Genomic DNA, 13,569 nt, shown 5'->3' with positions numbered 1-13,569 from the left:
TTCATTTCATTCTAATTTCTAAACCTAATTTATTATTTATAACAGCATGATCGGGACACAGCAGGGAACATATAGATGATTCTACCAAGAAACTTGAAAATGTATTTTTTCATGCCAAAGACTGGATGCAGTCACAATGATATCTTAATTGTAATTATCATTTACTCTTTGTTTCAGATAACAGATGCATTAACAGTGAAATGTTTTGTTTTTAAATTATATGCTGCGATATCAGCGTGAAATGAATACTGTTTTTCCCATAGAAACATATATATTCCAAAAAGGAGGCCATTAATGCACCACTGCATCATTTTTTTTGGCCAGTGGAGTGGAGCTTTTAATCTAAGTCCCCTGCCCCTATCATGTACTCACTCTCTGATTTATTCATCTGTTATCTGCAGCCGCTCCATTCGATCTTCAGTTTGTGAACTGCCGTCATCTTCAGTGTTTCATGGAGCGTGCCAGAGCTGACAAGTCAATACAAGTCTATGAGAGTCTCATTTTGACCTTGCTATAGCTGTCATAGACTTGCGTTTAAGGTTTGTTACATAACTTCAGACTTCTGGCAAGTCAGAAGCTACAGTCCCAAGATGGCACTGCGGGAAACGAGAGTCGCCAAAAAAAGGTAGAGATGCCGGCTTCCCCCACCCAACAGCCGTCCCAGCGTCTCTGATTGGTTGCAGTCAGATGCATCCCACCTGTGTGACAGCGTGTCTGACTGACCTGACTGCAACCAATCACAGATGCTGTGTGGTTGTTTATAGTGTAGTGTAAAAATAAATAAAATTGACATAGGATCCCCAATATTATGAAACCCAGCACAAATAAAGTATACAGCTACAGGCTGCAGCCTCCAGCCATGTGCTTATCTTGGCTGTATATCAAAATAGGAGACATTGTGGTTTTCTGCCAGGAGGTGCAAATTTGGTGCTGAAATGTCTGCACCAGATTTCAGAACTAAACTTGCACTTCCTGGCAAGAAAAACACGCTAAAACGGCGCCAAATCCTTTTTTGTTCATTTTTTGCCAAGACATGCAGATTTGGTGCTGAAATTTGTACACCATATTCTTGCACCAAATTTGCATCTCCTGGCAAAAAGTACCTCGCGGGAGACTCGGTTAGTAATAACACAACTGATTTCCCCATAATTACCTAAGTTGCTGGATTCGTTTCATTACCTGGAGTTCCCTGAGAACTCCAGGCCCGGGGCCAGCGCTCTGGTAATTTGGAACTGATATGAATCCAGACTTTTACAGTCCAGGTCCGCCCATTACTACTAAGTACAAAAGTATCAGGCGCTCATATCCCCATGCACTTTGTTTCCCCATCCCCCTCCTTTCCATGACCTTTGGTCCTGTTTTCCAACTCTTTGCTGCCAATGCTGATCCTCTATATAGGTGAGTCTAGGGCATGTAGTGCCATCCAAGCCTAACAGCCACATGAGCTTCCACTACGTAATGTTCATAACTGCCCTTAAATTATGTCTGTAAATGTATTTGTATGGTGTATGGTGTATTTGTATAGTTCAGATCTTAGCCTTTAATTTGTATCTTTCTCCTTGTCATTACAGTGTTCATACATACCAAGGTGTGGAAAAAACTTTGAAGACTCTTTATCACTTGTTAATATCATAATGGAAAATTTCAGAAAGCATCAACGTTTTTCGTGTTTCTACGATCCAGAAGGAAATCAAAAGAATGTCATTTTGACCAAACTCTACAGTTCCAATGTATTATTTCATTCATTATTTTGGCCGACATGTATGATGATAGGTGGAATCGCTATTGTCGCCATGGTGAAGCTCACTCAATACCTCTCACTTCTATGCGAGAGAATCCAAAGGATCAACAGATAAAACCAAGTTCTGAATTTATTTTTCAACAAAATACTGTTTTTTTTCATTCTTCACCAAAGAACCTTAAGTTTGTAATGTGCCAGTCTGTTTATAAGTTCCTTACTATATTCTTATAAGTAGAGCAATAATACAAAATCTGTTCTATATGCAAACAATATCATGGACGAGAGGGAAACTGTAGTCATTTACGTTTTCTATTTGATTTACAGTCAAAGGAGGACATTTATTAAGGGGACATTATCACAAAATAAAATAAACATCTTCAAATAAGTTAATTTATGTTCAGTTTTCGGAAGAGACAATAGGACACTCAACACTTTTATATCAGGAGATTTCAAACCCAAAAATACCCCGATGTATTCACTGTGAGAACTTAAGGAGAATCTCCATTGTTATTGCCATATCTGGCTGCCACATCATAAAACAATATTAGTAAAAAAAAATCTATAATCAGTTTCAACTTATAAAAGAACATGCAAATATTAAAACTTAATTAACAAAATAAGGCTGACATTCACTAGGGGAAGAAGGTGTAATGAAAGGGGAGTGGAATAGGTGGGTTAAAAAGTAACGTATTTTTTGTTTTATTAGACACACCCCACATTTGAAGGAGGAAAATTGGAAAAAACTAATTTTTACTGTAAAAATGAGTTTCAGTCTTATAATCCTAGTGCCTCTTATGTTAGTATACCTGGGGGTAGCAGTGGTGGTGGAGTGCCTCAGTAAGGTCACAGGAGGCAGGGTAGGTAATGCTGCAGGCTCGGAAGACGAGGTGTCACAGCTCAAGAGGGTCCGTGTGTGGAGGGTCAGCGATACTACTGCTCGTGGGGTGTCATGGCAGTAGGCACCACGGATCTGCCTGTAGGCTCAGAGGAGGGGGGGTCGTGGCTCAAGAGGGTCAGTGTGCGGCAGTCGAGGTTCGGCGATACTGCAGGCTCATGTGGTGTCCTGGCGGCAAGCACCATTGATCTGTCGGTGGACTGCGAGCTCCATTGAATCACCTGCCGTTGACGCAATTTACTTCAAGAGAACGGCGCGGAGACTGCGAGTGCGCAGATTGGCCTCCGCAGCCATTCTATGGAAGTTCATCATGTGAACTGCCAGTGATTCAAAGTAGCTCGCAGATCAATGACACCTGCCACCACAACATCCCACGAGCCAGCAGTATCGCTGACCCTCCGCTGTCACACACTGACCCTCTTGAGCCGTGACACCCCCTCCTTTGAGCCTGCCGGCAGATCAATGGTGCCCACCGCCGTGACACCCCATGAGCCTGCAGTATGACCAACCTTTCGCTGCCGCACACTGACCCTCCTGAGCTGCTCCACTTCAGTCACACCCCCTCTGAGCCCTCCGTATTGCCGAACCTATGCCACCATTGCCGTCTCGTCTCGGTAAGCCATATGCTGTTTGTAAGACATTCCCCTATTTGTCCCCCAGTTTTGGGGGGAAAAATGTTTCTTACAAACCTGAAAATACGGTAATTCATACTTAGAGAACTTTTTTTTGCTCTCAATTATATAATCATCCTTAGACAACAAAGGTATAAAAACATTAAAAAGAAAAAATTGAAACAGCATCTACTATATAGAGTATGGCTTTGCTGTAACAAAGGACAATAAATATTCCTCTTTAACAGTACATCAACAATCTTATTTATTTATTTTTAATTCAGCTAATTAGTTAATTAATTAGTTAGCTAATTAAATCAGCATTAATATTTTACATTTATTTATTGTTTTGGGTTTTTTTACAATTGTACTCAGCAAGTACATTTATGTGTTCAATTAAATGATCTTGGTCTCATTTATCAGACCTGTCAGACAAAAGTGAACTTTCTTGGCTCATATTGTTATCATTGCACAGAAAACTCCAAAAGTCAACATGAAATAGGGTTGTCCTCTACTGGAGCTTCGGCCTTAGAGTATAGGCGTACCAAAAGATCCTCAGGTACTTTAGTCCAACCCTGCTCATAGCAAACAATTACAGTGCAGTTTCATTACTTCTATATATAAAGGCCATTGGTGTATTCTTGCAAATATAAAGCCTTCAGATTTACTTTACACTTTAATTGATAATTTCCCCTTAAGTTCGTATCTTAAAGACTTATGTTGTAGTTTCTGTATAATATATATATATATATATATATATATATATATATATAACATTTTGAATATCTTATTGTTGCCGGAAAACAAAGGTATTTCCCTTAGTTTTGTCATGCACTTATTATTTTCAGTATTGTATACAGGGCTTCCAATGACTCAGCTGGAAGGGTCATAGAAACATATCTAAACAACACAAAGTAGCATTTTGCCTTTTACATTGACATTTATAGATTTAGCAGAGTTCATGTTGATTATAAGGATTGAGCTACATGGTTAACATGAAAACTCAAAGTACTTGAAATGTTTTCTGAGCATTTATAGGTGCAATATAGTAAGAAAGCAAGGGTAGATTTTAGACTACAGGTAAAGCACGCTTCTTTTTATACTCAGTTGACACTTAACCCATGAAAGTGTATATACCCGGGCTGATACTGGGGAAATACGAGGATACATAAGCTAAGTGTACATATGACAATTTGGGTAACATTTCTCTATACTTGTAAAGTTAAATCACTGTATTCAGCTATTTGTTGCAGTCTTATGAACTTGGAACAGAGTGGCAGAGCACATTCTGACAAATGATGGAGATCCCAATAGTCGGATAGGCAATCATATTGACTTGAATATCCATGTAGTAAAGAAGAGTCCAACTATGTTGCCAACATACACCTGTATACTGTTTTACAAAGTATCTCCACAGACTAAAAGGTCAAAATTATTCAGGCTGACATGAAAAATTCCTACAATACATTGAAGCCTCAAACAACATATATATATGGAACACCCATGATTCCGGGATAATCGAAACAGTGCACCAAAAATTGATGGAAGCTCTGATACGATATCACACAAATGGGCTAGGTAGGGCGGTCTAGGGACAGCAGTCAAAGAGCAGGGACTGAACTATCATTAACCCTATATGGTTCCAACCTCCGTGGTTAGGCAGTTTAAGTATCTAAGCAATAGCGAGTAGGGCCTTTCAGTGCACCTTCACATTTTTGCCTGGCATTGGGTCAGAACTTCCATTAAATTTGGCACTCTGTTTCCATTATTCCAGAAGTCTTGGTTTCTATATATATATTGTTCATCACCATATAGGTATTTTTAATGTCTATCTAATAAATTTGTATTTTTTATAGGGGAGTCTCATGTCAGCTACATTACCTGTTTCCACATATTATGTACATCTGATTGTTCTTGGTTAGCAATTTTTCCTTTAAACAAAAAATACAAAACTCAAAAAGAAACAAAAAACATATGGAAACAGAATGGCTGAAAATTAGTCTGGCTGTTAGCTAGCCATATTGCTCTGCTAACAGTTTCCATCTGAAAATACAACTATAGGATTCTTGGCAGACCCCTCAAGTCAGAGTAGAATATTTCCACCAATAGCTGGAAAGATGTAGCATTTTCTAGGTGTGTTTCTGTTATTGACTTCCAGTCCAATTGAACACACATATGTAAGTTGGTCGCTCACAGAAAGAGGAAAAGAAAAATTTTCTATGGTGACATAATACCATTCTAAATATCATTCAAATTTACTGAAATTAAATGGATACCAATATATGAGTTTACAAATTAAGAGGAATCACTGAGATTAAAGGGGATGTATCAAGTTTGAAAGTTAGCTACCAATCGAGAATGACTTTCCAATTGCTGGAGTCTGACCGCTAGGACCCCCACTGATCTCAAGAACAGGGCTGTGAAAATCTCCATTTGAATTGAGAAGTACTGTAGACAGATGCCTTCAAAAGACCATTGAAAAAATGAAAAGTGTTAAGCAGGCTTTACATGCAGTGACATCACTAACTAGATGTCATTGGGGTCACGGAATTCGTGACGAACATCCGGCCTCGTTAGCGACGTTGTTGCGTGTGACACGCATGAACGACCAAAAATATTCACCTTATCATTGATCGTTGTCCGGTCGTTGTAATCCCGATTATCGTTGCTGCTTTTGCACGCAGGTTGTTTGACGTTCCTGAGGCAGCACACATTGCTACGTGTGACACCCCAGGAACGACGAACAACAGCTTACCTGCGTCCTCCGGCAACGAGGTGGGCGTGTCTTTCCTACGACTGCTCTCCGCCCCTCCGCTTCTATTGGCTGCCTGCTGTGTGACATCACTGTGACGCCGCATGCACTGCCCCCTTAGAAAGAAGGCAATTTGTCAGCCACAGTGACGTCAGAGGGAAGGTAAGTTCGTGTGACGGGGCCTAACGATATTGTGCGCCACGGGCAGCGATTTGCCTGTGACGCACAACCGACGGGGGCGGGTGCGATCGGCAGCGACATCGCTAGTGATGTCGCTGTGTGTAAAGCCCGCTTTACTGTATTACTTGCCTAACTGCTTCCCTTTTCCTTTGCACCGGTCTTGTTGTACCTTACTCTGCCCCCAAAGTGTTTACAATGATGTTTATATTTTCCAATGAAGGGATTATCATGTCAATGATTTTCTAGAATCAGATGTATTCTTTATTTTATCCATGTAGCCCAATCTTAATTCTCACATTCACCACCTATCATAGCCAAATTCTTTAGTATATTAAGCACCACAAGGATAGCAGTGAGGTTCACTATTTTTTATAATTGATACAATTATTATTAATTATTATTATTATTGCTACTACATCTGCACTGTTTATAAGGAACTAAGGTTCAAGGAATAAACATCTGCATCTAGAGATGCCTATTCCTTTGAAGGACTGCACATTGCAATGCTTTATAATATGTATGTATAATACTGCCTTCATTTAATTCCATTTAGGAGTTGAAGCTTATGGGATTTTAGGTCCTCACAGGCCTTTACAATGTGCCATATTACTATATTGATCCTATGGCTCATTTAAGACTGTAATGATCTTGTGCACATATTTTGTTTCTTTTTTTGCGCAGCTGTTTACAAATAAAAGCAAAGCCAGATGTACTCAAGGAGAAAATGTGACTTTTCTCCCACACAGTGCCAGAGACAATACAGCATAAAGCTACTATTAACCCTTCATTTAAAAAAATATATTTATTATTACGGTCCCATTTGCTTTGATAAATGTCATATAAAAGCCTGCCCACTTCCATGGTGCCTAAACGATTCAGGTCCAATATTATTACCTGTAATGCATTATTATTCTTTTTTTTTTTAATGTTTGTCTGTTAAGGACATGGTAGATTGTAAAGATAAGCTTGGCAAATATAGTAGAATTATTTAAAATCTAATATGGCTTAAAAATAAAATGCTAATTTTTTTAATTAATAAAATGTAATCAACTTGATTTCTAAGATGCTATGCCCTTTTGTATTCTGTACTCAGTATAACTTGAATACATGACTATGTTGTTGATAGTGTTTAAATAGAACAAGTGCAAGATTTAATGCAATATAATCTTAAAAGGGTTCTATGACATTAAAAGGTCTTCTTTATGGACTGCGTCTGGTATTGCATGCAATTCATCACCATTCCAGTAAATGGAAATGAACAGTACCACACACAGACCCTGTAATCTAAACTCATATAACCCCTTGTTCATATTCAATAAACATTCATACATTCATTTTTATCATCGATCATGAGCTGCTTATCTGACGAACAACATCAGAATATTAAAGGGAACTTGTCAGGTCCTCTATGCCCTCCAACCCAGCAGCATTGATATCTGTATGCCAAAATTCCCTCCCTAACCAGCCCTGTATAATGCTATTCACTAATAAGAATGTTTAAAAAATAATTAAAAACCTTTCTTTCCCTATGGGGTGCTGTTTCCCCAGACTAGTTGTCCCTCTTTCCATGTTATCACTTCCCTATGGGCGTGATAACATGATTTCAATGAGTCGGTATCACCGCCAGCTCCTGAAAATTTCTCTCATGTGCATGGCTCATTTTGGCCATGTCAGTGCGCCTTTGAAGCCAAGTTTACACTTCCCGGCTTCATTAGACACACTGTGTATCACTGGAAGTTCAGAAGACGTGTGTCAGGCTGCCACTAGGGGGAGCTGGAGCCCTGCAGAACAGAAGCTAAACAGTAGTCAGTAAGGAGGTGGACACCCCGTGTGTGCTTGGTGCAGTAACTCTCTGCACGAGCCGGAAAGGAGATGCCACGAGGCATGCGGGGGATGGTCGGGCAGGCCGAGTCATACCCAGAGCAGAGAGGACGAAGACCAAAATAACGAGCAGACGTGAGGTCGGGGTCAGGCTGAGGTCAATACCAGAGGAACAACCCAGAAGGGGAGGTAGGAAGGGGGAAAACAACCGGAGCTAAAGGGAGTAACGGAGGTGGAAATGAGGAATGGACACAGACAGAGGGCGAGGGCTCAGGAGGAACGGGTCAGGATCAACACTTACAGGGACCAGCAATCACAGACAGAGCAGCGCTAAGCTTATAGCCGGCGCTGATTGCCCGGTAATGACACTATTTAAAGCATCCTCGATCCGGAAGGGAGGCCTGGGATAAAGGCTCCGCCCCCTATCCTGTGGTCGGGGAGGCAAAATGCCCACAGGGCCATGATAACATGGAAAAAAGGGCCCACTAGTCAGTAGAATTAATGCCCCAGAGATGAATAGAGAGAGATGAATACGCTGTTCTACACTGTTTTTCCCAATGCTGACAGAGGAGCATTGCAGCTATAAATCTCCTTACTGGCAGCCAGACTAGTTTGTGAGCCTCCACAAGGAGAAATATTTTCCCCTTAGACCACACTGTTTCTGTAGCTCCCATTTACTTTAGTGGAAGATACATAAACATGGTGGTGGTAGCTGTTTCGAGAGGCTGGATCCCCTATTGCCATAAAAGAAAGATGAATATTCCTATCTCAACGATAAATGGCTGAGATTGGAACAAAACCTTAAAACCCTATATTTCCATTTAAACCCTTGTATAAAAATGGAGGTGCACAAAGACATAATAAGTGAGGGCTGGGACAAGGTGTTTTGGTGTACTAGATAGAAAAACAAAAATGTGGTCTATTCTACAAAAAAAATATTTAAGATTAATTGAGTTATTGGTAGCATTGAGATCTGGTGTCCCCATCTTTTAGCCCATCATTTAGCACCCAGAAAGTGGGGATCATGATATACAGACATCCAATATTAAAGGGCAACTTCAGACTTAGAGACTCCAAAAAGAGATTGGATACGCACAACATTTAAGAAAAGTATGTGATAGGCCATGCCCCCAGACATTATGTCGAGTCACTATTTAACCCTCATTAGACCCTAAAATTAAAGTTGTCACATGACATCAGATTGGTGGGAGTTCAACGAGTGGCATATATAGGTACAGATATAGGTACAGATCCTAGATCAAGCTCACAAATAAATATAGATACCAGAACAACCCTTCTAAATAAGAACCCCTAAATAAAGTCAGATCTCTAAAATACAAACCCTCTGAATAGATACTAATCCCTGACCAAACCCACCCAAATGCCCCCCCCCCAAAAAAAATACCTTAAATTAGATCCTATCCAAATATAAGTGGATGTGCAAAAAGAGATCCTCAAATACAGACTTCATGCTAGACCTTCTACATAAATACAACCTATTAAATAAATACTCTAAGCCAGACTCCTTAAATGCATAGCCCAGATTAACCCCCAATTCATAGATCCCTTAAATGAATACAGATCCCAGATCAAGACAGATAAATAGATTCCGTAACTTCAGACCCCGTACAGCCACAGAGCCCACCAACAGTAAACAGAACAGCTCGCAATTTGGTCTGTCTGATGAGCTTTGGTTGAAAGCCAACTGTCGTTTTAATTTTAATTGAATAAATTAATATTACACATAAAAATAAGCAACTTTGTAATATATCTTATCAGACCAATTTTGCTTTATTCTCTGCCAGAATTGATCAGAAAATTCTCAATTCTGAGGTAAAATCTCTATTCAATGAATATCTGAGATAGGAGATGGTAGTTGGTACTGATAAGATTCTATGATGGGAAGAGGAAGGAGCTAGAGGCAGAGGGATAAGCTGGATGAAGAGCTCCGCTCCCTCCTCCCTCTTCTATCTATGTAGATGTCCTCAGTAACAACTGCCACCTCCTATCTCAGTAATGGGAAAGTCCTCACTGAATACAGGTTTAACTCAGAATTGAGAATTTTGATAATGACTGATCAATTCTGGCAGAGAAAGAAGCAAATTTGTCTTATAAGATATATTACAAAGTTGCTTATTTTCATGTACACTATTGATTTATTCAATTAAAATTAAAACGCCAGTTGGCTTTAAACCAAAGCTCATTATATTAGAAAGTTGCTTATTTTCATGTGTACTATTGATTTATGAAGTAAAAATGTAATCAATTATTATGCTTTAAGGATCTGCACAGAATGATCATGTTGCAATCTTTTAGCAGGTCATTCTTCGTTGTGTGATTTTGTTGCCTTCCCCCAAATTTACCTAGTCTCGACCCTGTTTGCATTATTGCTGCGTCCATGAGGTTTAATAGTTTGACTAAAAAATGCTACAAATCAGTTTTAAAATAGCATGTACAGTGAACTGCATAAATTAACACACCCCCTTTGAAAATGATTTGAATCAATGTCTCACTAAATACAATAACATTTTTCAATAGTTTGACAAAATTGAATTTCATAGAACATGAAAGTATGGTTAATAATTTAACATTCATTACAAAATCTTCAATTTCACACAAGTTAGTTAATGCAAAAATGAATGCACCCCCATCAAAAACCACTAGATCGAGTATTTTGTATAACCTCCATTTCAGGGAACTAAATTTCATTGATTGCTTTAAAGTGAAAGAGGAGATGCTATCATCACTCTGTGCCCTTGGTAGACGTTCATTTTGTCATCATGACTATGATCTAAAACACAAATCTGTTAAATTTCTGAAAAAAAGAACTGGGAGAAAGGGATTCAGTGGTCGAGTAAGGCGGGCTTTGCACACTGCGACATCGCAGCCCGATGCTGCGATGCCGAGTGCGATAGTGCCCGCCCCCGTCGCAGCAGCGATATGTGGTGATAGCTGGCGTAGCGAAAATTATCGCTACGCCAGCTTCACACACACACTCACCTGCCGTGCGACGTCCCTGTGGCCGGCGGCCCGCCTCCTTGTTAAGGGGGCGGGTCGTGCGGCGTCACTGTGACGTCACACGGCAGGCGGCCAATCGGAGCGGAGGGGCGGAGATGAGCAGGATGTAAACATCCTGCCCATCTCTTTCCTTCCGCATATCCTACGGAAGCCGCAGTGAGGCCGGTAGGAGACGTTCCTCGGTCCTGCGACTTCACACACAGCGATGTGTGCTGCCGCAGGAGCGAGGAACAACATCGGACCGTCGCGTCAGCGTAATCATGGATTACGCCGACGCTGCACCGATGATACGATAACGACGCTTTTGCGCTCGTTAATCGTATCATCTAGGCTTTACACACTGCGATGTCGCATGCGATGCCGGAAGTGCGTCATTTTCAATTTGACCCCACCGACATCGCACCTGCGATGTCGCAGTGTGCAAAGCCCGCCTTAGTCTCCTGATCTGGACTCAACAATAACATCTATGGGGAATTCTGAAGAGACACTTTGAGCATCACTCTCCATCCAGAATCTAGGCTCTGAAAGAGGTCATTCTTGAAGAATGGAAAAAGATAAATGTTGCAATATGCCACCAACTTGTTCATTACCTGCCTAGAAGACTTGGTGCTGTCCTTAAAAATCATGGAGGTCATGGAGGGGTTTATTCATATTTGCAACTAATTTGACTAAAATTGAAGATTTGTACTTAAAATTAAAATATTAACCTTACCTTCATGTTATGGATTAAAAATGTACTTTGAAACGCGTCAAAATTTTGGAAATTGTTCTTGTATTCATTGAGAAATTGACTAAAACCTTATTTTTTCAGGGTGTGTGTTCATTTATGAAGGACACTTTAATTCATCAAACTCTTGACATGATTTAGCAACTATGAAAATGGCTTTCATTGCTTCTAAAGCAATGATTCTCAAAATTAAAATATTTTTATTCACTACCAGCAACATATTTTGCTTATCATACTTCCACAATGATTCATGGTGCAATCTACAGTATATACTGCAAAATGTAAAATGATAAAGGCAATTATAAATGGTGTTTTATTATAAATTGACTTATTTTTATTATTTTATCTTGGTTAAACTGTAATTCATATGTATATGTAGTCTTTGTTTATTACAGCTGTAGCCAAAAATGTTTACGTTACATAGAGATCTTGTGTTTAGGATGATGGGACCAGAATGGAGTCTGAAACATTTCAGCTTTACGTTACACCTAACTCTGAAATGTATCAACTTGAAAATAGTCATGTACTGCTACCATATCACTGTAAAAAAAAAGAACCTGAAAACAAAAAAAAAAAGTCAGCTATTTTATTATTTTTTACTTGCGACAATTTAATATTTTTTACTGGATAAAATGGATATAAGTATATCTAGTGTATAATAATGTTAAATATGTTTCCTTAAAAAAAATCCTGGCTTCATAAGAAGCCTGATTAAAGAAAGTGTTAGTTTCGAGGTTATATGATTGTTCTCAATTTAACTATATATATATATATATGAAAAAAATCTTTAACAATATTTCCAGTCACTTAATTTTGACAGGATGTTCTGTAAACAGTGAACCAAGTCTAGAAGTATAACCTTGCACTTTCTTTCTGTCTACTCTTAATTTGCCAATTTAAGTATTTCAATATATATATATATTTTGCATAATTTGAAATTTTTAGTGAATTTTTTGCAAAACTCTAATCAGCGCATAGCTGTAGATGAACCTACGTGTTGTATTTTCAATCGAATCAAGGTCAATATTGTTGTGACAAGTGATTGAAAATGTGTCTGCATCGCTACATTAAATTGTTGCCGAAAACATCAACACTAACACAAAAAAATATCATGTTCTGATTCTAAAATTTCTTCATATGTGATTTATGGCCAGTGTGATTTTGTAATAAGTCAGATGAAATTATGTAAAATTGAACCTAAAAAGATAAAAAATATGATGTGTAAATGTGGGGATGCCCCAAGAGACTGAAATATTCTAGCCACAAATCCCCGCATCTTTGTTTTTTTGTATATCCATGAATTTCATTGACAATCTGAAGGGGGTTTTAGCTACTTTAAGGTGTTGGAACAATTTCCTTGATCTAAATGGGTTTTATTGCACTTAAAATGAAGTGTCTTGAAAATTGTTTTGACGCCGAACATTGCCAAGTGGAACTGCATTTTCTAAGCTAAGGTTGGAAGAATATTGTGGACTCTACAAAGCTGGGACTGTAGCACAATGGACAACTTCCACATTTTCTTTCTCAAAACAATAACCACAATGTAATGAGGGCTTCAAATGTGTATTTAAAATTTAGAATCTTCATCAATAAACCCTCTATACGTTTTGCATTCAGTGAGCTCTGAGCATGTTTATTTCACAAAAATTTCACTTTTTATGGTCACTACTTCAAAGAACTGCCAAATAGTAATATCTTGCCTACTTGCTTCCTTTTAAAATATAAACTTAGAAAAAGGAAAATGAAATTCATAATATTTGTTACATTTTTAAAATACTTAAAGGGGTTGTGCCTTGATTAAAAATTAATTTACTAAATCTACGT

At 38.8% G+C, this 13,569-nt stretch overlaps 1 protein-coding gene across 2 annotated transcripts in view; it reads left to right on the top strand.

The window, feature by feature from the left end:
* Window positions 1-13,357, top strand: part of KCNMB2 (potassium calcium-activated channel subfamily M regulatory beta subunit 2) — a 1,063,037-nt gene extending 1,049,680 nt beyond the window's left edge. For both annotated transcript variants that reach the window (XM_075340610.1, XM_075340609.1), the window contains one exon: window positions 1,572-13,357. In XM_075340610.1, coding sequence (XP_075196725.1) covers window positions 1,572-1,856 — 285 coding nt within the window. In that variant the 3' untranslated portion in view covers window positions 1,857-13,357. The remainder of the gene's footprint in view (window positions 1-1,571) is intronic.
* The last annotated feature ends 212 nt before the right edge of the window (window positions 13,358-13,569 follow it).

Source organism: Anomaloglossus baeobatrachus, chromosome 3, assembly GCF_048569485.1.
Source record: "Anomaloglossus baeobatrachus isolate aAnoBae1 chromosome 3, aAnoBae1.hap1, whole genome shotgun sequence".
Classification (NCBI taxonomy): Eukaryota; Metazoa; Chordata; class Amphibia; order Anura; family Aromobatidae; genus Anomaloglossus; species Anomaloglossus baeobatrachus.
Note: the sequence above shows the minus strand (reverse complement) of the source record. Positions and strands in the feature narration are given on the sequence as shown.